The sequence below is a fragment of the Suricata suricatta genome, chromosome 6 (assembly GCF_006229205.1).
Source record: "Suricata suricatta isolate VVHF042 chromosome 6, meerkat_22Aug2017_6uvM2_HiC, whole genome shotgun sequence".
Taxonomy (NCBI): Eukaryota; Metazoa; Chordata; class Mammalia; order Carnivora; family Herpestidae; genus Suricata; species Suricata suricatta.
This window is the reverse complement of record NC_043705.1, coordinates 46,414,442-46,438,467: the sequence shown is the minus strand read 5'-3', so window position 1 is coordinate 46,438,467 and position 24,026 is coordinate 46,414,442. Positions and strand designations below refer to the sequence as shown.

Below are 24,026 nucleotides of genomic sequence, written 5' to 3'. Positions count from 1 at the left end.
CATTTCTCCCCATATTTTCAAATTAAATTCAATACTCAAAGTTTTATAAGAATCACACATATGAGATAAAATTTATTTTAAATTAAAGCCAAAATACATTATTTTTAACTTCCAACCTAATATCAATATTTCTATGCAATTACAGACTTGAGAAATGCACAAAAACTAATTTCATAATGAAATAAACTCAGTTGTACTTTCCTGTTTCCATCAAAATGGCATTTTAAAAACCTTAACTAATTAATTCATAAACATATTTATACTCTTAGGTACTATTTTTAGAGAAATCTAGTCTTTGACAGATTGAGGTACGACCAGCTACACAGATAAAGAACTCTGTGTTATAATTTTTGAGGGGATATAACAAAAGGAAAGCAAAATACAGTTATTATCATATTATCAATATATATTAATATGTAAGTTAAAAATTAACATCACTAAAAAACTACAGCATCCTTAAATTACAACACAAGGACACAGACTATTTTTTATCTTTGCTAGGAATTGGACAAGTTAGAAAAACCAAAATAAAATTCACTTAAAACATTTCTCTGGCTCCTTGGTGAAAAACTAACAAACTCAAGAACACACATAAATGTAATGCCACTGTGTTACTGACCTAACGTGATGAGGAATCTAATATTCACCAGTGCTTCCATTTTAAATGTGTCATTCTATCAATGTTCCTTTAATTTAACTTATTTCACACCAATTTTTCTCAAAAAACTTAAAATTATTAAGGGCCTAGTCTCAGGTACTATAAAGTACTTTAATTCTATTTCCCTTATGCAGATCTGTCTTTGTCCAGAAAATCTCTATGTCAGTTCAAACTTGCTTTGTAACAAAGTAAAAGGTATTTCCAGTATCTTTCTAAAGAAAGATTAGATGCTATGATATTAAACTCTTACGTCCATAATATCATACCAGGTAAACTCTGAGAAAAGTTAAGAGGTCTCTGAGGAAGGAGGCGAAGACTGAAAGAAAACAATCTTATTTTTCTGAATTCAAAATGACAAAAGAACATAGCAAACCCACATGTAGCAGTTAAACACTACATCAACAGGATAAGTAATACAAGAGCACAAAAAAGAAAAATAGTGCTCTGGAAAAATTCAATTACGAATGGTATCTTTAAAAGTGAGGTTTTAAAAGTGACCTCAAAAAAAAAAGTGAATAACACATGTACGTAATTAAAAAGGAAATACAGGGGTGCTTGGATGGCTCAGTCAGTTAAGCATCTGACTCTTTTTGATTTCAGCTCAGGTCATGATCTCACAGTTTGCGAGATCAAGCCCCATGTCAGGGTCTGCACTGGAGGTGGAGCCTGTTTTAAGATTTTCCTTCTCAAAACAAATAAACAACAACAACAAAAACAAGGAAATGCAGTGTAAAGTCCTAGAAGCATCTACATCTCAACTTGCATTATTGGCAACTTTGGTCCTACTTAAGACACCTCCAAAGTCTCAAATACTGAGACAAAATTTTATATTTTCATTTTCAAGTCTTTTCATTTAAGATCTAATCTTAATGTTCTAACCTTTGATTATAAAAGGGTTCATTCACATAATGTGAATGCATATTACTTTTGTAACATTTAAAACTATGACCTCTTTATAGTTTGTGAGGTCTCAAAGTATTAATCATGAAAGATTTAAAATTAAAGAAAGCAGGTAAGATTTAGATTTTAAAATACATGAGACAGAGCCCAATTTCAAGTTAAACAGGGTGATAAAATACTGAATTTAAAGTATGATATCAGATAAACCATATTAATTGTAAGCTTAGCTATTTCAGTAAACAATTTACATCTGTTTTTAAGTTTTACTTTTGAGAACGAGTGAAAGCACGGGGGCAGGGCAGAGAGAAGAGAGAGACAGAGGATGCCAAGTGGGCCCCCACACTGACAGCTGAGAGCCCAAAGCAGGACTTGAACTCAAGAGCAGTGAGATCATGACCTAAGCCGAAGTCAGACGCTTAACTGACTGAGCCACCCAGGGGCCCCTAAGTCCACCCCCCCTTGCCAGGATGGAGGCTTCACACCCAGCACAGAGATGAACATGGGGCTTGACCTCAGGTTCTGAGATGAAGATCTGATTTGAGATCAAGAGTCAGATACTTAATCGACTAAATCTCCCAGGTGCCCCAATTTACATCTTATTCAAATCTCTGAGAAAGTAGTCAAGTTTTCAACTAATGAATCATCAATGCCAGTACCAAATCTGTAAAATATTTAAACCTTTTTGAATTTAATATGGATAATTTCCATATACTCACAACCATCATTGTAACTCCAATTATTTATGTACTTAACAATTACTCAGTTAATACATAATGTCTTCTAGGGATCAAAACTAAATATATTCTTTGTCCTCAAAGACTTACAGTCATGGAAAAGGTTATAAGTACATATACACATGCATATAACCTGGTCAGGTAAAAATGGGAGTAAAATGTTTAAAAAATAAGGATTATGTGGTAAATTTCATAACAGATATAAATAAGATGCCAAAGAAGTTGAATAAACAGAACTAACTCCTAGGTAACTGGAGATACCTCCCTTAAAAGGTACAAACTCCTGACAATTCAATCACAAGAGAAGTCAGCAACATCTTCTGTAAAGGATCAAATAATCAATAATTTATACTTTGTATGAAGTCTCTATTACAGCTACCTGACTGTAACACTATAGAGCAAAAGAAGACATAGTCAATTTGTAAATGAATAAATGTGTTTCCAGTAAACCTTTATTTACCAAAATAAACAGTGAGCTAGATTTAACAAAACTGTATTTTGCCAATGCTTACAATGTAAGAATGTACCAACCAATTCAATGAGTTTTAAAGTACTCTTAAATGGACACAGGGCATTTTGAGTCTATAGATCTGTTTTAGTTTTCTCTTACTTGCTCTTGGATGGCCATCTCTTCTCTGTTAGCTTACCAGTAGGGGGCCCTCCAACCCACTTCTAATTTACAGCAGACTACAAAACCAGACAAATTCTTAGAATTATAGTTATCTGATTTCACATGAAGACCCTATCAATCTCAATAATGAGTATTATACAAGAGCTCTGATATTTGAACGGGGACCACCATTTGGGACTTGTGGGCTTTATATACATATTATTTTGATATTTGTAACACAAGACCGAGTTTCAGAAAGCAATGAAATCACTACAAAATACTAACAACAGATGCACAAGCTTTATGTTCAGTACCACTAATTAAAATGTGACCACAAATGTCAGCCTTTTAAAATAATTTTCACTCATATTTTAGGTATTACAAAGTTAAGATTTCTCTAAGGACATAAGAATTAAAAATTCTTGGGGTGCCTGGCTGGCTGAGTCAGCAGAGCATGTGACTTTTGCTCTTGAGGATTGCTAATTAACCCCCACATTGGGTACAGAAATTACTTAAAAATGAAAATCTTCAAAAATAAAATCTTAAAAATTCTTGTTTTAGAGAGGACAGCATCTTTACTTACTTTGGCAACATTTTCAACTGGTTTTCTCTAAGTTCTAATATCTGGAGTTTAGTTAATCTGCAAAACAAAATAACAAATCAAGCTTCTATGACAAAGACAATTAATTTAATTACCAAAGTAATGTCAGGCCCTAAAGTTTCAAAGCAACCAATATTTATTTGTAATTATGAAGTAAGAAAAGATGATTTCTGTCCTCAGAATGTGTGTGTGTGTGTGTGTGTGTGTGTGTGTGTGTGTGTAGGTGGGGGGGGGATTAAACACTTCTACATACTTAAAGCACATAACGTCCCTAAACATCAATCCTAACAACATTTCATGTGAAAATGCCTCCCCAAAGTATCGGCTGGTAGTAGATTAGAGAACACTAATTCATCTCCAGAGTCTAGCTCTGAGAGAAAAAAGAATAAGATAACATAAGGAAACATAAAAAAGGAGAAATCCTCTGGCCATTCAGCGATGCACATTTCAATAAAAATGGGGAAAATGAGCAAATTAGGCAGTCCAGAGGTGCTAACTAATGCCACGAAGTTAATATTATAATATATAAATGTATAAAATACAAACAAATCATATTATTTGTATACCTTAATGCATGGTATTTATACCTTTGTATACACTGTATGCCTTTGTATACCTTAACGTATTTGAATACCTTAAACTCACACTATGTGTCAAATACATTTCAAAAAAAAGTGGTCCAAAAGCCAGATACAAAAAGGAATCTAACAAGTATACACTAATTCTTATATATTTACATATATAATGTATATGCATATTACACATATATACACATAGAGGTGTATGTATATAAATAAATGTAGATGGTAACATAGTTTGCACAAGACAATCACTGGGACACAATGCTCAGAATTCTTCTTTTCTTAAATGAAGTATAGTTGACATATAACATTATTACTTTTAGGTATACAACATAATGATGGTGGTATTTATACATACTGTGAAATGATCACCACAGTAAGTATAGTTAATATCCATTACCACACCTACAAAAATTTTTTTCTTTAAAAACATTTCTTTGAATGTTTATCCATTTTTGAGAGACAGAGCATGAGCAGGGGAGGGGCAGAGAGAGAGAGGGAGACACAGATTCTGAAGCAGGCTCCATACTCTGAACCGTCACCTGAGAGGCCAAAGCGGGGCTCAAACTCAGGAGCCGTGAGATCGTGACCCGAGCCAGTCGGACATTTAACTGACTGAACCATTCAGCCATCTCACAAATTTTTTTTTTCTTATGATGTGAACTTCTGAGATCTATTCTCTTAGCAATTTCCAAATATGCAATTCAGTATTGTTAACTATAGTCACCATGCTACATATACATACCCATTAATCTATTTTGTAAGTGGTACTTTTTGACCACCTTTACCCATTTCACCCACTCTCACTCCCTGGCAACCACCAATCTGTTCTAAGAAGCTCAAGTTTGTTTGTTTGTTTGTTTAAGACTCCACACGTGAGATCATACAGTATTATCTTTATTTAGAGACAAAAAAATGACAAAATTAACATGTCACTAACAGCACTTTCTCTAGTAATTAGTTTTAAAACAATAGTAATTCTGGGGCTCTTGGGTGGCTCAGTTGATTAAGCATCGGACTCTGGATTTGGCTCAGGTCGTAATCTCATGGTTTGTAAGACTGAGTCCTGCGTCAGGCTCTAAGCTGACACCACAGGAGCCTGCTTGGGATTCTCTCTCCCTCTCTCTTTCTGTCCCTGCTATGCTCACATGTTCTCTCTCCTCCTTTCTCTCAATAAATAAATAAACATTAAAAATATAAAAATAAAAACAGTAATAATGTGATACCTATTATTCATTTGTTCATTCTTTTACGGATTCATCTTTTCATTAAGAAAAATTACTCAGAGACTATAATGACAAGAAGAATTGCATGTTCAGATACTGGTAGAAGTGTGTAATGGGGTGGACCCCAGAAACATGCTTTCTTTTCTCCAGAACTTTGAGTCTAGTGGAGAAGACACATAAATCAATAACTAGATCACTTTCAGATGTGATAAATCCTAAGAAAAAAACACTCGGTATTTCAAATATACAGAAATTACCACATTAAAACCATTTTTGCATACTTTAAAAACCAATTTAAGTCTTACATTACCTTTTCTTTTCAATATTCACTGCTTACTATTTACTTGGGAAAACAAACTCAAAGACAAAATAACAAGTTCTGAAAAAACTATAAAAACCACAATGTTTGGAAATAATTACAAAACAAGAGCATATGAAAGTTTAATTAACAGTGTAACTGAAGCAACTTGTTTTGTAAACTTTTTAAGAGTTAACAAGAAAAGGTTTTAGAAGAAACTGTAATTTACCTTCCAAAATTAGCTGGCAAAAACTCAAGGAAAGCATCATTTAGATATAACTGGGTTAGGTTTAACAGCTGAGAAAATCCATCAGGAAGCCTATACAAAATATATCAGAATTTAAGTTACATTAATATACAGATTTTCAGTATCTTACCAAATCTAAGAATCTAACCAGCACATGCTCATAACAGGTAATAGTCACCTTTTTACTTTTATGAGGGATCCTCAAAGATTTCCCTTTTGTAATAATTTGTTTTAATATTTATAATTTCATTGCTTTGTAAAAAGGGAAAGACAGTATTCATCTCAAGAATATAAAATGTGCACAAAAAGATCAATTCTAATGAACCAAAATACACAGAAATGTATTTAGTACATAACTATGACAGCAGCAGCCACGACTGAAATTTGCCTTATAAACATCAGTCCAAAGGACCAGATAAGGAATTCCAAACCTTGACAGTTTTGACTTTTGGGGCTGGATAATTCTTTGTGTAGGGAGGTTGTCTTCTGCAGTACAGTATGTTTAGCAGCAACCCTGGCCTTTACCCAGTAGAAGTCAGGAGCACCATCTACCCCCACATCTTATAAAAACAAAAATTGTCTCCAGAATTTGCCAAATGATCCTTAGGGGCAAAATCATTCCCATTTGAGAACCACGAGTTTAGATTATTTTTGGCCCTTAAATAATTAAGTAAAGGTTGCATAATTTTATAATAAGCAAATGAAAAGATATTATTTACAAAAGCTAAATGATATTTTAAGGCCATCTCAGAACCTAAACATGTATTAACTTTACCTTTATTTCCCCTGGTTTGCAAATCAAATTATAGACCTAGAACTGGATGCTAGAGTAATATTTTCAGCTGAAGATAAAACATCATCTGTATATGTTTTTCTGGATTTTAACAAGTACAAAATTCTCTGGCAGTGAGACATCCCATTCTTGGACTGGTCTTGTTTCTCCCCTATGTCACATTCCTTCATCTACCACAGCAAATGAAGCACCACTGTTTGGAAAAACTCATTATAAACAGTACTGTAACACATGAAAGTTGCTTTTAGTGTTCAACTTAGCTGTACTAAGCTTTGTTGTATTCATCTTTTGCTTCACCATTCCATTTTTGCAAAATTTAACAGCTCTGGTGTCAAGAAAGCACTCTATTTATAGCCATTACCATCATAAAAGAATATTTATGACCTCTTGCATATGGTGCAACCAATCACATGGTTTTTCTTTTTTTGTTGTTTTTACCTTCTTGATCTTTCAGTGTCTTTTATTATTTTCAAAAGGTTTAATGTGCTGCACAGCTGATTTGCAAGTGAAGATATTCTTACACTGTGCAAGTATCACTGAACAAGGAGACCTGGATTCTAGCCTCATTTCTGATACAAACTATCTGTGAGACCAGGAACAAAACACCTGCATTATCTGTCTGGATGTCTAATTGACCTTCATAAAATATGGGTTAGAAAAATTATTTAAAAGGTTTCTTTCTAATCTAATAATAAAATTTTGTCCAGATTTAAGGCTGATACCAACTAATCATTAAAATATAAAGTAATTTTCCACTACTGTCTCATAGATGTTTTATTCACAAAAGTAATTGAACTGAGAACTTACTTGGAAATCGGGTTTACACTGGCCTCCACAACTGTCAAAACTTTACAATTTTTTATATTTTCTGGAAATTCCTGTATTCCTAGAAAATGAACAGATAATCAATAATCAAATTAAAAGGATCTTTTATAAAAGATAAAATAACATAAAATTAATTACATATACTTGCAGATTCAAAATTTACCAACTAAGTAGGATCTAGATAAATAGACACCAACATCAGTCTAAAAGAATTACCACTACAATTTCTCTTTTCTCTTTCATCTTTTTTTATGTGTCTTTTTATAACTGCCAATTACTAACTTTACCGTCCTTTCCTTCCCTTAGCTTTTCTGAAAATTAGTTAGTGCCTTCTCTACTTGATGATGTCATACAAAATGCAGAAAACTTAGCATTCTTCCTATTTTTCTGCCATAAAAAGATGCATTTCATTTTTTAATGCTGGGCTCCAGGTTAGGTGGACCCTAACATATGTATGTATATAATGACAAAGTTGAAAACAAAGGTGAAGACAGAAGACATAAGAAAAAAAAAAAAATCTACATTTGATATTGACAGCAGATATGCCTGAAGGCAGATGCTGAAGAAAATTTCTGTAAAACACCACACAAGGGTTCTGACAAGCCAATTACAGTTAGCTTTCTAAGCACTTACTCTTATTTCCACAAACTACGTCAGCAAAAGTATACTAACAATAATTTATGAATAATTCACAAACTTTAAGTAGCAATGTTGTAATCCAAACTAAAAGAATGTTAAAGCTTTTTCAAATATTCCAAAAACTGTTTATAAGACTCATTCTTATACTAATAATACAGTATCATTATTCACATGGTTGATACTAGAAGATCATTTAAACTTCTTTAAACCTCATCACTAGATCATTGTTTAAAATTTTTTTAAATGTTTGTTTATTTTTGAGAGAGAGAGACAGAGTACAAGCAGGAGAGGAGCACGGAATCCATACTTCAACACCTGAAATCCTACGTTCGGCACTGCGGTAAATTTGCTTACTTAGAATGATACAGTGGTAGGGGCACCTGGATGGTTCAGTCACCTATGCCTCTGACTTCAGCTCAGGTTGTGACCTCACAGTTCGTGGGTTTGCACGAGGCCCTGCGTTGGCCTCTGTGGTGACAGCTTGGGGCCTGGAGCCTGCTTCGGATTCTTTATCTCCCCTTCTCTCTCTTCCAGCCTGCCAGCACCCCCACCCCTGATCCCCTGCCACACTCTTTCTCTCAAAAACAAACATTAAAAAAAAAAAAAAAAAAAAAAAGACGAGACACTGTAGGAGAAAATTTCAGTGAGCCAGAAGGCATGGCAACAAAAATTAGCCCATCTGAAATATAGGAAAAAAACAGAATCAAAAAAATATTAACGAACTGAGAACATGTGGACAATGCCAAGCAGGCTTTAGAAGTTGGTTTACCAGCCTCCAACTAACAATACATTCTTTTTTTTGTTTTCGTTCTTTTTTTTAATGTATTTTTTGAAATTTCTTTTTGAGAGACAGAAACAGACAGAGCGAGCAGGGGAGGGTCAGAGAGAGAGGGAAATACAGAATCCGAAGACAGGGTCCAGCGTCTGAGCTGTCAGCACAGAGCCTGACACAGGGCTCGAACCCACAGACTTTGAGATCATGACCTGAGCTGAAGTCAGACACTTAACCAACTGAACCCACCCAGGTGCCCTTGTTTTTGTTTCTTTAATATAATTTATTGTCAAATTGGCTACCATACAGTGTGTAAAGTGTGCTCTTGGTTTTTGAAGGAAGAACCTTTGCCTTCTCTTTATCAATGTCACTAGATACTTCCAAACTCCTCCCCAGGGTGGCAATGCCAATTTTCATACTACAACATCTATACATATTCTATTTTTGTTTTAAAGTTCATTAATTTATTTTTGAGAGGGAGAGAGAGAGCACGTGCATGAACAAGCGTGCATAAGAGGAGAGGGGCAGAGAGAAAGAGAGAGAATCCGAAGCAGGTTCCATGCCTGAAGCAGGGCTCAAACCCATCAACTGCAAGACAATAACCTGAGCCAAAATCAAGAGAGTTGGATGCTTAATGGACTGAGCCACCCAGGTGCCCCTATTTATACAAATTCTTGTTGACATCTATTATCTTTACCTGCCAAAATAAGGGGTTGAACCTCACCAGCAATAATATAGATTTAAATTTAAATTAAAGCTAGGTATGTTCTTGATATATTTTTTTAATGTTTTTAATTTATTTTTGAGAGGCAGAGAGAGACAGCACAAGGAGGGGAGGGTCAGAAAGAGAGGGAGATACAGAGTCCGAAGCAGGCTCCAGGCTCTGAGCTAGCTGTCAGCACAAAGCCTGATGCAGAGCTTGAACCCATGAACTGTGAGATCATGACCAGAGCCGAAGCCAGACACTTAACTGACTGAGCCACCCACATACCCCTGTTCTTGATATTTTCTATTGATACTGAATGTACTTCCAAGATATATTCTATTGCTACTCAATACCTTTTCATGTATTTAGTGATCATTTTTGTTTCTTTCTTGAACACCTTGCCTACTATACATTTTCTACTGGATTATCTTTTCATTGTTGACTGGAGGCATTCTGTAGAAATACTAGTAAATCAAGTTTTTCTTATATCTTGTCATATTTATTTTTATTTACATATTTTGTCATACAGAAATTTCATTTCCTTATTACTATGCTCCTTATATCTTAAATGAGTTATCATTTCAATCTCGAAGTCATAAAAATATTCTCCTACATTTTCTGTTAATCATAACTTATTTTTCATATTATTATCTTTAATTCATTTCCACTTTATTTTTATTTTTTTAATGTTTATTCATTTTTGAGAGAGACAGAGACAGACCATGAATGGGGGAGGAGCAAAGACAGAAAGACACACAGAATCCAAAGCAGACTCCAGGCTCCCAGCTGTCAGCACAGAGCCTGACGCGGGGCTTGAACCCACAATTCATGAGATCATGACCTGAGCTGAAGTCAGATGCTCAATCAACTAAGCCACCAGGTGCCCCTGCAATTTATTTTAACACGTACTGTAAAGGAAACCTTTATCTATTTCCCATATAAAACATTGTTCCAGAGGTGCCTGGGTGGCTCAGTCATTTGAGCATCAGAATTCAGCTTGCATCATGATTTCGCAGTTCTTGAGGTTGAGCCCTAACACTGGGTTCGCTGCTGTCAGCACAGAGCCTGCTTTGGATCCTGAGCCCCCTTCCCCTACTCAATCTTTCAAAAATAAACATTAAAAATAAAACAAAACATTATTTCAATGCTTACAAAATAGTTGTTTTCCTTATTCCATTGATTTGTAGAGGCAACTCTGTCATATTCCAAATTCTCTTATTGTTACGTTTCTGGACAATCTTTTCTTTTGGTTCCTTCTACTGATCTATTCCAGAGTTTTCTGCTTTTCTTACATTTAGATTGTACGGCCCATTTTCTGTAAAGTTCATTTCTAGATGGTGTGATAGTCTGATTGCACTCATGGATCTGCTCCATATCCCACTCTCTACAATGTGGTATTTCAACTTTTCCCAACAAAATATTAAGTATAATTTCCCTCTTCCTGATTCTGGGCTCAGCCATGTGTTCAGCTTCGACCATGAAACATTAACAGAGTTGTTGAAGTCCAGGGTTTAAGTAAGTCCTGGCTACCTTCCCTCTCAGAATCTTTACTGCTCTGTAAGAACATGGCTAGGACGGTGTGGGCTAGCCTGAGGGAGAATGAGCTCTACGGCACGGTGATTCCTGTCATCCCAGCATAAGATTCCCAACACTGCAATTTAAACTTTTTTTTTCAATACTTTTGTTATATATGTATGTACGTACGTATGTAGGCTTCATGACCAGCATGGAGCCCCATGTGGGGCTTGAACTAGTTAACCTGCAATGAAGAACTGAGCTGAGATCAAGAGTTAGATACTTAACCTGAGCCACCCCGGTGCCCCAACAATCTTTGTTACCAAAGTGTATTTTACCCTTATAGATGGAGTTGTATACTTTCCCTACCTAATCTACATGACAGTTTTTTATAAATTTGGGATTATCCAAATTCTATGAAGGTTTAAACAAACTTGCTCTTAAAAGTAGGCTTCGTGATTTTTCTTACTACCCAATTTAATACTGTATTCATTGGTATTTTCCAGTTTTCTGCTTCTTGAGTTGATTCTGGAAATTCGTTTTTCATTTCTTCTAAGTTTTAAAATTTAGTGCCTTTATACTATTCATTCTTTTTCTTTTGAGTGAAAAGTCACTTTTTAATAATATGATGGTAATAGGAATGTGACAGATGTTGCTTTTGGAGGGCATGGGAGACAAGAATTTCCTCAATGGTAAAATAAAAACTTAACCCTGGTTGAAATCACAAAATGGGAAATACTCATCTACAAAGCAAACCCTTTTACCTAGAAATTTAACACCTCAATTATACATTTTAGTGTACTTATACAATGAATTAACAGTATCTGTGTTTCTTCTGCTATTGCCAAAAGGTTTTACTTAGGTTGATTAGATTTTTCTATTCTATGTATATACAAAATATGTAAGGAGCACCAAGGTGGCTCAGTGACTTGGGCATCCAACTCCTGATTTTGGCTCAGGTCATGATCTCAGTCTTGAGACCGAGCCCCAAGTCTGGGCTCTGGACTTAGTGTGGAGCCTGTTTAAGATTCTTTCTGCCCCTCTCCCTCTGTGTCTCCTGGCTTGAGCTCTCTCTCTCAAACAACAACAAAAAAAATAAGGTTATTGAATCATGTTCTTTGGGAGTTAAATTCTCATCAGTCCTTTAAAGAATTTGAGACAAATAATTTGTCTCAAGTGATAATTCTATTGTGGATACATTAAAAGAACTTTAATAGATTAAAACAGTACCTCTTTGCTAAATTAACTATATTTTTAAAAATTTGGGGGGGCCCAGTCGGCTCAGTCGGTTAAGTGTCTGACTTTGGCTCAGGTCATGATCTCACAGTTCGTGGGTTTTGCTTTCAGCAGAGTCCACTTTGGATCCTCTGTCTCCCTCTCTCTCTGCCCCTCACCCACTTACTTGTCCTCATTCTCGCTCTCAAAAACAAACACTAAAAAAATTTTTATGGGGGTGGCAGCAGGGCTTCCAGGGTAGATGTGGTGCTCAAGGGTCAAAATTAAGAAACATGGAAGAAAAGGGCAACAAAGATAAAGACTGTGGAATATTATGAAAAAGGCACTATGAACATCTGTTTAAAAATTCATTCTAGAAACATACATTTCATTTCTCTCACATAAACAGCAAGGAATGGAATTACTGAGTTAGATATATGGCTAATGATGTGGTGAATTACATGCATTAATTTTCAAATACTGAAGTAGCTTTGAATGACATGCAATGGGTCCCACTTGGTTGTGGTTTATTCTTATCAAATACTTCTTTTTAAAACAATACCATCCATATTTAAAGGAGGAACAGGGGAAGGGCATTCCACACTTTTCATTAGCACCCCACTCCACTTTGAAACTTAGCTAGGGGCGCCTGGGTGGCTCAGTCGGTTAAGCCTCCGACTTCGGCTCAGGTCATGATCTCACAGTTTGTGCGTTCGAGCCCTGCATCGGGCTCTGTGCAGACAGCTAGCTCAGAGCCTGGAGCCTGTCTTCAGATTCTGTGCCTCCCTCTCTCTCTGCCCCTCCCTCTCTTATGCTCTGTATCAAAAATAAATAAAACATTAAAAAAAATTTAAAAAAATAAATAAAACTTAGCTAAATATCTCATTTCCTTGGCCTTTTTAAAGTCAAAATATCATAAAATTGCCTATATCAAAGACAATTATGTATATATAATACATATAAAATATATAAAATTTTTAGTACATGATCAAGTCTCTTAAGGAGAAAAAAGACCAATGAAAACAGTGTATGTTCGACTTTTATGTGGAGAAAGAATAATTTCAAGAGTTCTATAACAGATTTCTAGAACTGTAATTTTTATTTTTTGAGAGACAGAGAGAGACAGCATGAGCAGAGGAGGTTCAGAGAGAGAGGGAGATACAGAATCTGAGGCAGGCTCCAGGCTCTGAGCTAGCTGTCAGCACAGATGTGGGGCTTGAACCCACAAACTGTGACATCATGACCTGAGCTGAAGTTGCACGCCTAATAGACTGAGCCACCCAGGCGCCCCTAATTGTAATGTTTAATGGAAAGTAATGTTTTTATTATTTTCCACAAATAAACATATATTTTATATTTTTACAAATTTCAAGTACTTTATTCCATACTTTGAGGTTTATAAAAAGTAACCAATCCATACCAGTGAAATTAGTAATTCTAAATCATCTTCAGCTTTCAGATACATAGTAATATTTTTCCATAAATAAGTACTTTTGAAATACTCATGGGTTTTCTACTTTTACAAATTTCTAGCATTGCATTTACTAGGATTTCAATTCCTACAGGTTCCAAGTCTTTATCTCTGGTTCTCCGCCCTCTCCTTAACTTCAGAAAATAATTTTCAAATGCCTTTTACATAATGCTTAAGTATCTCAAAACATGGCCCATATTCAGCAAATATGTAACAACTCTACACAGTGTAAGACACTATGCTAAAGACTGTAGATACTAAGACAAGGTTCCTATTCTTGCAAAGCTAAATTTGAGCCCACTCCCATCAAAAAACTGTTTTCACCCCACCAGTTTATTTCCCTCCTCAGTAGTCTTCCTTCTCAGGACCTTTTGCACCTTTCCTCTCCTCTTCTACATCTCTTAATGTTGGGTTGCCCCCCAGGGCTCATTCTTTAGGTGTCTTTTCTTTCACACACTGACTATTTTCTATTTCTAATCTCCGGCGGTCTATATCATCTCTATGCTGACAACTCCCTATATGTAGAGCTAGCACAATTCCCTATTGACTGAGAACTCCTGACCCCTGAGAATAATTAGGTATCTTATTTCAAATAAAACATGTCCAAAGTGACCTGATTTTTTTCCACTAAAAACTGCAACTCCCACAGATGACCCCCATCTTGACTGTCAGCGCCTCTATCCTTCCACTTGCATAGATCAATACCACTGAGATCATCTTTACTTCTAATCTCATGTTCCACATGCAGTCTATCTTAAAATCTTGCCGACTCAACCTTCAAGACATCTAGAGTCTGTCCACATCTCAGTGTTTCTATCACTATCATCAGAGATGACTGAAATAACACCCCAACTAGTTACTTTTAACCCTTGTAACCACAATGTTTCTACACATGACCAACATAAATCTTTACAATACAAATCAGAGGCGCCTGGGTGGCTCAGTTGGTTAAGCAGCTGAATTCAGCTCAGGTCATGATCTCCTGGTTTGTGGGTACAAGCCTAGTGTCAGGCTTTGTGCTGACAGCTCAGAGCCTGCAACCTGCTTCTGAGTGTGTCTCCCTCTCTCTCTGATCCTCCCCTGTTCACACTCTGTGTCTCTCTCAAAAATAAACATTACAGAATTAAAAAAAATTTTTTTTAATTAATTACAAATCAGATCATGCTCTGATCGATCGATCTGCTCAGAGCTTTCCAAATGATTCCATATCACTGAGAGTAAATGTCAAAGAACATACTATTACCTACAAGGCTCTCACTCTCGGACCACTATCCTCTCACTCGCCCATCTTGTTTACCATCTATTAGTTACCGTGGCCTTCTGTTTCCCACACATATTATGGTACTTGGACCTTACAAACTCTATTCTGGCTGTTCCCTTTCTGGTACATTCTTACCTTGGACACCTACATGGGTTACTTCTCAAGTCCTTGCTCATGTCACTTTCTCAAGGAGGCCTACTCTCAATGCTTGTCTTAGCCAGTCTTCAAAGATGGCTCATTTTATCCTTAAAGTATGCAGAACCTGAATTTTATCATGAGTTACTTCTTAATTCTCTAACAATTTCAAACATCTGTTCCTTTTTCATTTTCAATTGAATAGTGCTCCTTCGTTGCCATATACCCTTTTTAAAGAATTTGACTCTGTTGCTCAAACTTAATAATGGAAAACACTAGATTAGATATTATAAAATGTGGCTTTCCTCTTTATATTACTATTGCTTGGTACTAAAAGTTCTCTACTGCTGGGACAGAGAGTGACAGGATGACATCCTGACATCCAGGAACTGACCTGGTACTATGAGCTAGTCCTGCGTACAACTATGAACTACCTACTTGGTATTCAAAGACAGGTCATGGTATTCTCTTGTTCAACTAAATTATTTCAAAGAGCATCAACATCATACCAGGCCATTCTATGACCATGAAAGAGCAAGACAAAGGAAAATTTTTACAGTTAACCTTTAAACAATATGGGTTTTTAAACAAATTTTTTAATGTTTTTTATTTATTTTTGTGAGAGAGAGAGAGAGACAGCGCAAGCAGGGGGGCGGGTCATAAAGAGAGGGAGATACAGCATCTGAAGCAGGCTCCAGGCTCTGAGCTAGCTGTCAGCACAGAGCCTGACGCAGGGCTCCAACCCACGAACCATGAGATCATGACCTGAGCCCAAACTGGACACTTAACCGACTGAGCCACCCAGGAGCCCCAACAATATGGGTTTAAATGGTGCAGGTCCACTCATACAAGAATTTTTTTTACAGTAAATATATTTTCTCTTATGACTTTTTTAATAATATTTTTTCTCCTGCTTACTTTATTGTAATAATACAAAATATAACACATATATAAAATGTTGTATGTTATGTTTATTATACATACATAATATATGTCAGAGGTAATGCTTCTTGTTAACAGAAGACTATTAGTATAGTTAAATTCGAGGGGAACCAAAAATTATACACAGATTTTCAACAGTGTACGGTGTTGGTGCTCCTAACCCCCACATCGTTCAAGGGTCAACTATAATCATGTCTGAACAATTAAATGTAATCACACCTGAACAAATATGAACATTGTTTATAACACAAAATATCAAACAACCCCTTCTCCCAACTATTGAATGACTGCTGTTTCTTTACCAATTACAACTTTAGCCGGGCTCTAATTTGCTCTCACAGGTAAGATTTAGTCTACTTCCCAGTTATAGAACTATCCCTACTTCCTGACAGCAATGTATCCAGAGTAAAATCTCATATTCTAATCTCTCCCCTAAATCACCAAACAAAAGCTCAAATCCTATAAGTCTTTTATTTTTAATACCTCAAGACACCACTTAGATCCCCATAGTATGGGTTTTTACTCACTGCATCAAGTAATAAACCTAAACTGTTCAACCACAGGTCAGTTTTTGGTGATCTCTGCTAAAAGAGCATCAATACTCCAATGCCCTAATTACAAAATATAAGTTAAGAGTGGTTCATTACTGTTACTGCTCTTGAAATGCTATGGTAATAAGTAGTACAGACTATAACACGGACTTCCATTGAAAACAGTCTAAAAAATTATACTCAAATAATCATACTGTCCAAAGGATAACAGATGTATGATTTGACCAGGTATAACATGAGTGATAAGGCCTATGGTAAGGCACCCCGAGTGCACACCCCAGTTACAGACTACATCATTAACATACTTGGCAGTGACCAGTGATCACTTGTCTAAATATTTTTAAGTTCCAGGTTAGTTTAACACAAGGTTTTTCCTTCCTTATCTTAAAGAGCTCAACTTAAACAATTGAAAAGCAAATTAGCAATTTTAGAAATTTGAAAATACAGGAGAAAAATGACTTCCCAAGCCATCTGTAATTTTCCTCATAGTCAATTTAACTTCTCTGAGCTTAAAGTGAAGAGCCTTTGCCAGCAGTTGGTCCCCAATCACATTTTCTCAGGTTCAACGAACTTTCAATTCATTCTTCCTGGGCTTTTGACTCAATTGAAAAGAAAGGCCTTATTTGACCTCTCTAGCATTCCCATATCAGAAAGATCTAAGCTACTCTTTCTGGTTTCTCTGGTTTTTCTTATAATTTCCTGCTTTCTATTCCATGTGCTCAAACAGATGAATTAACAAGTAGGTAGTCTTCATTTCTTTTATCTCCCCTTCCCAAACAACTTCCTCAATAAATTACTTTGGCAGAATGTTTTAATCATCATCCCCATTAGTCTTCTCAAAAAAAGCCATTTGAACATAAGATAACTTCTCAAACACTACTAGCTATTTGCAATCACTTGGGATAGCAGCTTGGTGAACTTTTTATTTCTTTAAAAAGCCAACAATAAACCAAAACTTTAGTCATAAAAGGAAGAAAAAAATTAAATAAATTTACACATCAGTGCAGTTTCATTTAGACATCAGTTTAAGACCAAAAAATAAGAGATAAAAACAAGAAAACAAGTAAAAAGCAAGAGACCAATTTCACCATTTAAAAACCAGATGAGGGACTACCTATGTGAAATCAAAGAGAAAGAGAAGAAAAGAATAAATCAATTTAATTTATAGTGAAAATAAATTGTAAGGTTTATTGGCAGCAATAACTAAGGTCATAGCCTTTCTGGACTACTTGAGTGCTCATCTTAAATCTTCTCACACCATATAGAAATCATTTCCAACTCTTCAAAAACACTCACAAGCTGATAGAATTGTACAAAACAGGTTTTCAATATAAGCAATAAGAAACTGCTGAGAAAAGAGGGAAAGGGGGTGCCTGGGTGGCTCCATTGGTTGAGCACCCAATTTCAGCTCAAGTCATGATCTCATGGTTGGTCGGATCGGGCCCTGTGTCAGGCTCTGCACTGACAGTGTGGAGCCTGCTTGGGATTCTCCTCCGTTCTCTCTCTGCCCCTCCCTTTTTCTCTCAAAATAAATAAATAAACATTAAAAAAAAAGAGAGAGAAAAAGACTACAGTCCAATAGGTTCCCATAACTCAAACATTATCCTTTAAAACGTTGCATGAAAGTCTAAAATGTTCATTTAAGGACGCTGCAGCACTGTAATCACACCATTCTCAAGTCAGAGTAATAAACCCAGGGTTAAAGCATTTTCAAGAGGTATATGCAAACTTGCTCAATATTAAGCCAACAATATTTTCTTTTTCTTAATTTTTTAAATGTTTATTTACTTATGATGGGGGGGAGGAGCAGAGAGCAAGGGAGCCACAGAATACAAGCAGGCCCAGGCTCTGAGCTCTCAACACAGAGTCCAATGTGGGGCTTGAACCCACAGACCGTGAGACCTGAGCCCAAGTCATCTGCTTAACCAACTGAGCCACCCAGGTGCCCCAAGCCAACTAATACTTTCATACCATGAAGAGTGGCATCAATTTACTAGCCTTTCCCAGGTGCCTACAAATGTATTAGTAATAGTCAAGATTATTCCAGGTCTCTTTCCTTATACCTTAATATCTCCCATTTAAAAAGTCCAAAAAGTAGAAACCATACCCCCTTGAAATGGAAGGTTATATCTGATGACTTCTAATGCCACAATTCTATAATAGTATGGCGGTGACTTAACTATCAGCAAATGGAGAGCTACAAAGGCAATGGATTAAGTTCACCTACTTTAAAATTTATCAAGCAATACTTGTCATTATATTAAGCACCAGAAGTTGAACTAATTTCAAACTGCCCTTAAGGAGAAGGTTCAAGCTCAGGCAATCTATTTAAGTTAAATATAATTATGACGGAAAAAGTCACACAAATTAAAAACCAACTGACCAGAACTCTGCAAAATGGCAACATCATGAAAAACACAAAAAGACGGGCAAACTATTCCTGATTTTAAAAGATCAAAGAGACACAACCGATTGCTATTGATCTTTAACTTTGGTGGTGGGGGAAGAAAGAGCTAAAAGGGACATTTTTAAAGAGGGAAAATGTAATGTCAAATTTCTTCAAAGTAATAATGGTATTGTGGTTATAATTAAGGATTTCCGAGTTCTGGTGAAATTTTACTTCCAGTATTTAATGGTACAGTTTATGTCTGCAATCTGAAATGTTAAATAAGTTCATGAAAGAGAAATTTTATATAAGCAATGATGTATCTTTTCCTTGAACATATTTAAATTCATATTTTTTTAATCTTTTTTTAATGTTTTATTTATTTCTGATACAGAGAGAGACAAAGCATGAGAGGGGGAGGGGCAGAGAGAGAAGGAGATACAGAAGCGGAAGCAGGCTCCAGGCTCTGAGCTAGCTGTCAGCACAGAGCCTGACACAGGGCTCGAACCCACGAATGTGAGATCTGACCTGAGCCAAAGTCGGAGGCTTAACCGACTGAGCCACCCAGGCGCCCCTAAATTCATATATATTTTTAAATGTGAAAGAAAGCAAATATGGCAAAATGCTAACAGTGGGTGAAACCATTAGTGCTTTGTCAATTCTTATGTAGGCTTTTATTCTGACTATGAAAATTTTTAAATAAAGAAAAACAGTATATAAATGAATCCAATCTAAAGGGTAATTAAATTCTAAAATTTTATTTAAAAACAGAGTTTTCATATAACAAAATTTTAACCCTAAAGTTAAATGATTCAATAACAATTTTAAAAATGAAAACTTTTAAACTTAAAATTCACTGGTTATTGATAACTGAAACCCAGTAGAGCACTAACCACTATAACCTGAACCTGGAGTGAATACGAACACATTGCACTTCCTTAAAAAGGATTTAATCCTTAAAGAAGTATAAATTTGATGCTTTTCCTACAAAATATATAATTATTTGATACGAACAGCCCACAACTAAGACCATTAGGGCTCAGCAGATGAAGGCATGCAATAAATGTATATATTTACTTTAAAGCATTTTTTGTAAAAATGGGTAAATTGTTAATTAATTCCAAATCAACTGTTAATTATGAAAAGAGGACGATACTTTTAATCACTTCTAAAGTGGTTTTTATAATGATTTCTAAAACATGGAATTGATATGTTGGAAAGATTACGCCTGGATATTCATATCATCAAGACAAAAACTAAGTCTGCAACCAACATCTATGGAATATAATTGTTAGGCATTTACTGGTGCTACAGCAGTTAACTTTTGGGGACTTTCTTTTTTCTTCATTTTTAAAAAATGTTTATTTATTTTTGAGAGAGAAAGAAAGACCAAGCACCAGTGGGAGGTGAGGTGGGCAGAGAGAGAGAGAGAGAGGGAGGGAGGGAGGGAGAGAGAGAGAGAGAGAGAGAGAGAGAGAGAGAGAGAGAGACAATCTGAAGCAGGGTCCAGGCTCTGAGCTATCAGCACAGAGCCCAATGCAGGGAAGAAACTCACAGACCACAAGATGAGGACTTGAGCTAAAGATGGAGGTTTAAGGGACTCAGCCACCCAGGCACCCCTTGGGATTTTCTCCAAATGTTACAAAGAATTATTTGAATATGACTTAATATTTAGTGTTTGCTGAAGTCATATTTTGACAGACCATTTAAGATTTACCATCTTGTGATTTGTTTTTACAATTATGTAAAAAATACATGCTCATTCTAAAATTTTCAAGTATCTATTTGTCTCTCTCAGACAAAATAAGCACTTAACATTTTGGAATGTATCTTCCCCACTGTTTTCAGTATGTATCAAACTAAACATACTAAACCGAAACTGTATGCAGAATAGTCACCATGTCCTTTTATTTCTCATCATTAAATGTAAACCTAGGCCCTAATTAAAACTGGTTTCTCAATAAATATTTAATGATGTTCAATTCATTTCTAATGTTGCACATTTTTTTCATTTTTAACACTATACCATAAAAATTTCATGTCCATATTGATAGAGCTACATTAGATTCCACTCTATGGCTATACCAAACAGTGTGATCAACAATGGACATTACAGTTATTAGTAGTTTCTCATCATGACAAACAAAAGAACAGTGAATATTTATAAATATATAAATGTAAGGATACCTAAATATGTACATGCATGTATCCATAGCATTTTAATTGAAAGGTCATTTAAAATTTTTACATTTATTCTCCACATTCCTTTAAACTATCATACACATAAGTTTTATATGTATAGAAGCTAATACAATAATGCTCTTTAATTTTGTATTTTTGTTAACACACAATAAAAATCTTAACAAAGTAACATGTTCCCACTTAAGTCAGAGGGGAAAAAAATCTTACCATTCTTGCTGACATCCAGTTCCCTGAGATTAATGAGATTTGCAATAGATGCTGGTAATGTTGTTAAATCATTGTCTGGCAAACTCAGTTTGTGTAGAGACTGACAGTTAAAAAGTTGCTATTGAAACAAGGAAAGAAAAGCTTGTGATTATTTAAATTTCCTTAAGTATTTTATTTTATAACATTTATACAAAACTATATTAGTATAATTAAAATTGAATGAATTATACCTACATAAATACCAGAAAAGATCTCTAATTGTTTCCCACTATTATGGATATGAACACAATTGAACTACTCAATCATTTACATACTCACACTTCTGCCCTGAGCAAATTGCACTTAGTAAGAATAATTATATGGTTGTATTCTTGGTTAAAGTAGTAAAAAAATAAGTGGCTATTAAATAACCTAAACTTTGGAACTTGTATTTCAAGCATCCTTATTCCAAAATGAAAGTTTATATAAATTAAATTCAAATAAGTACATTTAAAATGACTCAAAATAGAGGTGCTTGGGTGGCTCAGTCACTTAAGCACCTGACTCTTGATATCGGCTCAGGTTATGATCTCACATTCTGTGAGATCAAGCCCCAAGTCAGGTTCTACGCTGACAGCATGGGAGCCTGCTTGAGATTCTCTCTTTCCCACCCCCTCTCTCTGTTCCTCTCTCTTTTTTTTAATGTTTTATTTATTTTTGAGAGAGAGAGAAACAGAGAGAGAAAGTGAGAGAGAAACAGCATGAGCAGGGGAGGGTCAGAGAGATAGGAAGACACAGAATCCAAAGACAGGCTCCAGGCTCTGAGCTAACTGTCAGCACAGAGCTTGACGCCAGGCTCGAACCCATGAACGTGAGATCACGACCTGAGCCGAATCTGGTGCTTAACCAACTGAGCCACCCAGGCGCCCTTCTGTTCCTCTCTTGAAAAAAATTCTTTAAATAAAATGACTCAAAATATACAGTTCTGATTTGGAAAAACAAAAAAATTAGGGAACAAATATCCTGTTATGCTAAAATAATAAAAAATACATTAAAATATAATATAGTTATTTAAATACAATATATTTGAAATAAAATATATTTAACCAAAAGTGTAGGTAAATGGGTCACTTCTAAGTTCCACACCAAAAACCTATATGGTCTATATGGAGCACAGAGAATTTTTAGGGCAATGAAAATACTCTGTATGATACCACAATCATGGTACATTTCATTATACATTTGTCCAAACCCATAAAAGTACAACCACACTGTAAATTATAGACTTTGGGTGATTCTAATTTTTCTACATAGGTTTGTCAATTTTAATACAAGCACCACTCTGACAGAGTATGTTGAACAATGGTAGAGGCTATGCATATGTGAGGACAGTGTAGGTATATGAGAAATCTCAATATTGCTGTGAATCTACAACTGTTTTTAAAAAGTAAAGTGTTTAGAAAACAAACTCTTATCAGGATGGCACTGAGGAAGCCCTATTTAAGAAGCCCTATTTAGGAAGAGCATTCTACCAAACCTGGAAAGAAGTATGCTAAGTGATTCAGTTATTTGCACTTTCACAGCAAGCCTCTCTTTTCCCCTCAATCCTCAGATTGAGACCCTCCTAGCACATATTACAGAGAGAGACTACTCTGATTTTCAAGTTCTCCAAAATAACAAAAGGAAGATAAGTTATTTCCTAAAGAATACTATATAAAGAAACAATAAATTACAAAGCACCTTATTACAACCTAGGGAAGTAATTCATAAACATACAACCTACAATCTTTAATATTTTATCCTTGGCCATATGTAGACTTCTTTATAAGACAACCCTGGATGCCTTTGGCATTCAAAATATTGGGGCCACTGGCCACTGAAAGAAAAGCCTTTCTCAAAGCACTGCCATCCATATGTATACACACACACACAGACATTTAACACAAGTATTTCATGTAGTAATGGACACATGCAGCACCCTCTCTTTTCTATTCTATTTCAGTTAGGGTTGCCAGATGAAATTTGGATTTAAGGAAACAATAATTTTAGTACAAGTGTGTCCTATTTATTACATAAAACACACTTATACTAAAAAATTATTCACTATTCATCTAAAAATTGTAATTTGACTGGTGTCATCTATTTTTATCTTCTAAGTCTGCTAGTGCAAATCATAGTTTGCTTCTTGGAAATGCCACACATATTTATGAGTCACCAATGCCTCTCTACACAGGTGTGATAAACACTAGTGTTTGGGTAGTAAAACATTCTAACCATTAAATTAAAAATACTGCAGTTCTTCCAGAATAAACAAGAAACTGAATTGTAAATGAAGAGGGATTAGGACTTAAGGGAAAACAAGCAGCCACTAAAAAATTTGGTAATGTGAAACGATGGATTTTCATGGCAACAAACCAACTTTCTCCTCTAGTCATTCTTACATTTCAGAAAAGTTAAGTCCTAGGGCACCTGGGTGGTTCAGTTGGTTATGCACCCGACTCTTTTTTTTTTTTTTTACAATTGTATTTAAATCCAAGTTATTTAACATAGAATAATAATGGTTTCTGGAGTA

The 24,026-nt window shown here is 35.4% G+C and overlaps 1 protein-coding gene across 9 annotated transcripts in view; it reads right to left on the bottom strand.

The window, feature by feature from the left end:
• ERBIN (erbb2 interacting protein) overlaps positions 1 to 24,026 on the bottom strand; it is a 121,368-nt gene that overhangs the window by 51,238 nt on the left and 46,104 nt on the right. For 8 of the 9 annotated variants that reach the window (XM_029942345.1, XM_029942344.1, XM_029942346.1 and 5 more), the window contains 4 exons: positions 21,476 to 21,593; positions 7,456 to 7,534; positions 5,838 to 5,927; positions 3,486 to 3,542 (listed from right to left, as the gene is read on the bottom strand). In XM_029942345.1, coding sequence (XP_029798205.1) covers positions 3,486 to 3,542; positions 5,838 to 5,927; positions 7,456 to 7,534; positions 21,476 to 21,593 — 344 coding nt within the window. Of the gene's footprint in view, positions 1 to 3,485; positions 3,543 to 5,837; positions 5,928 to 7,455; positions 7,535 to 11,294; positions 11,350 to 21,475; positions 21,594 to 24,026 lie in introns of those variants that run through there. The other variant, XM_029942350.1, reaches the window with a different exon arrangement.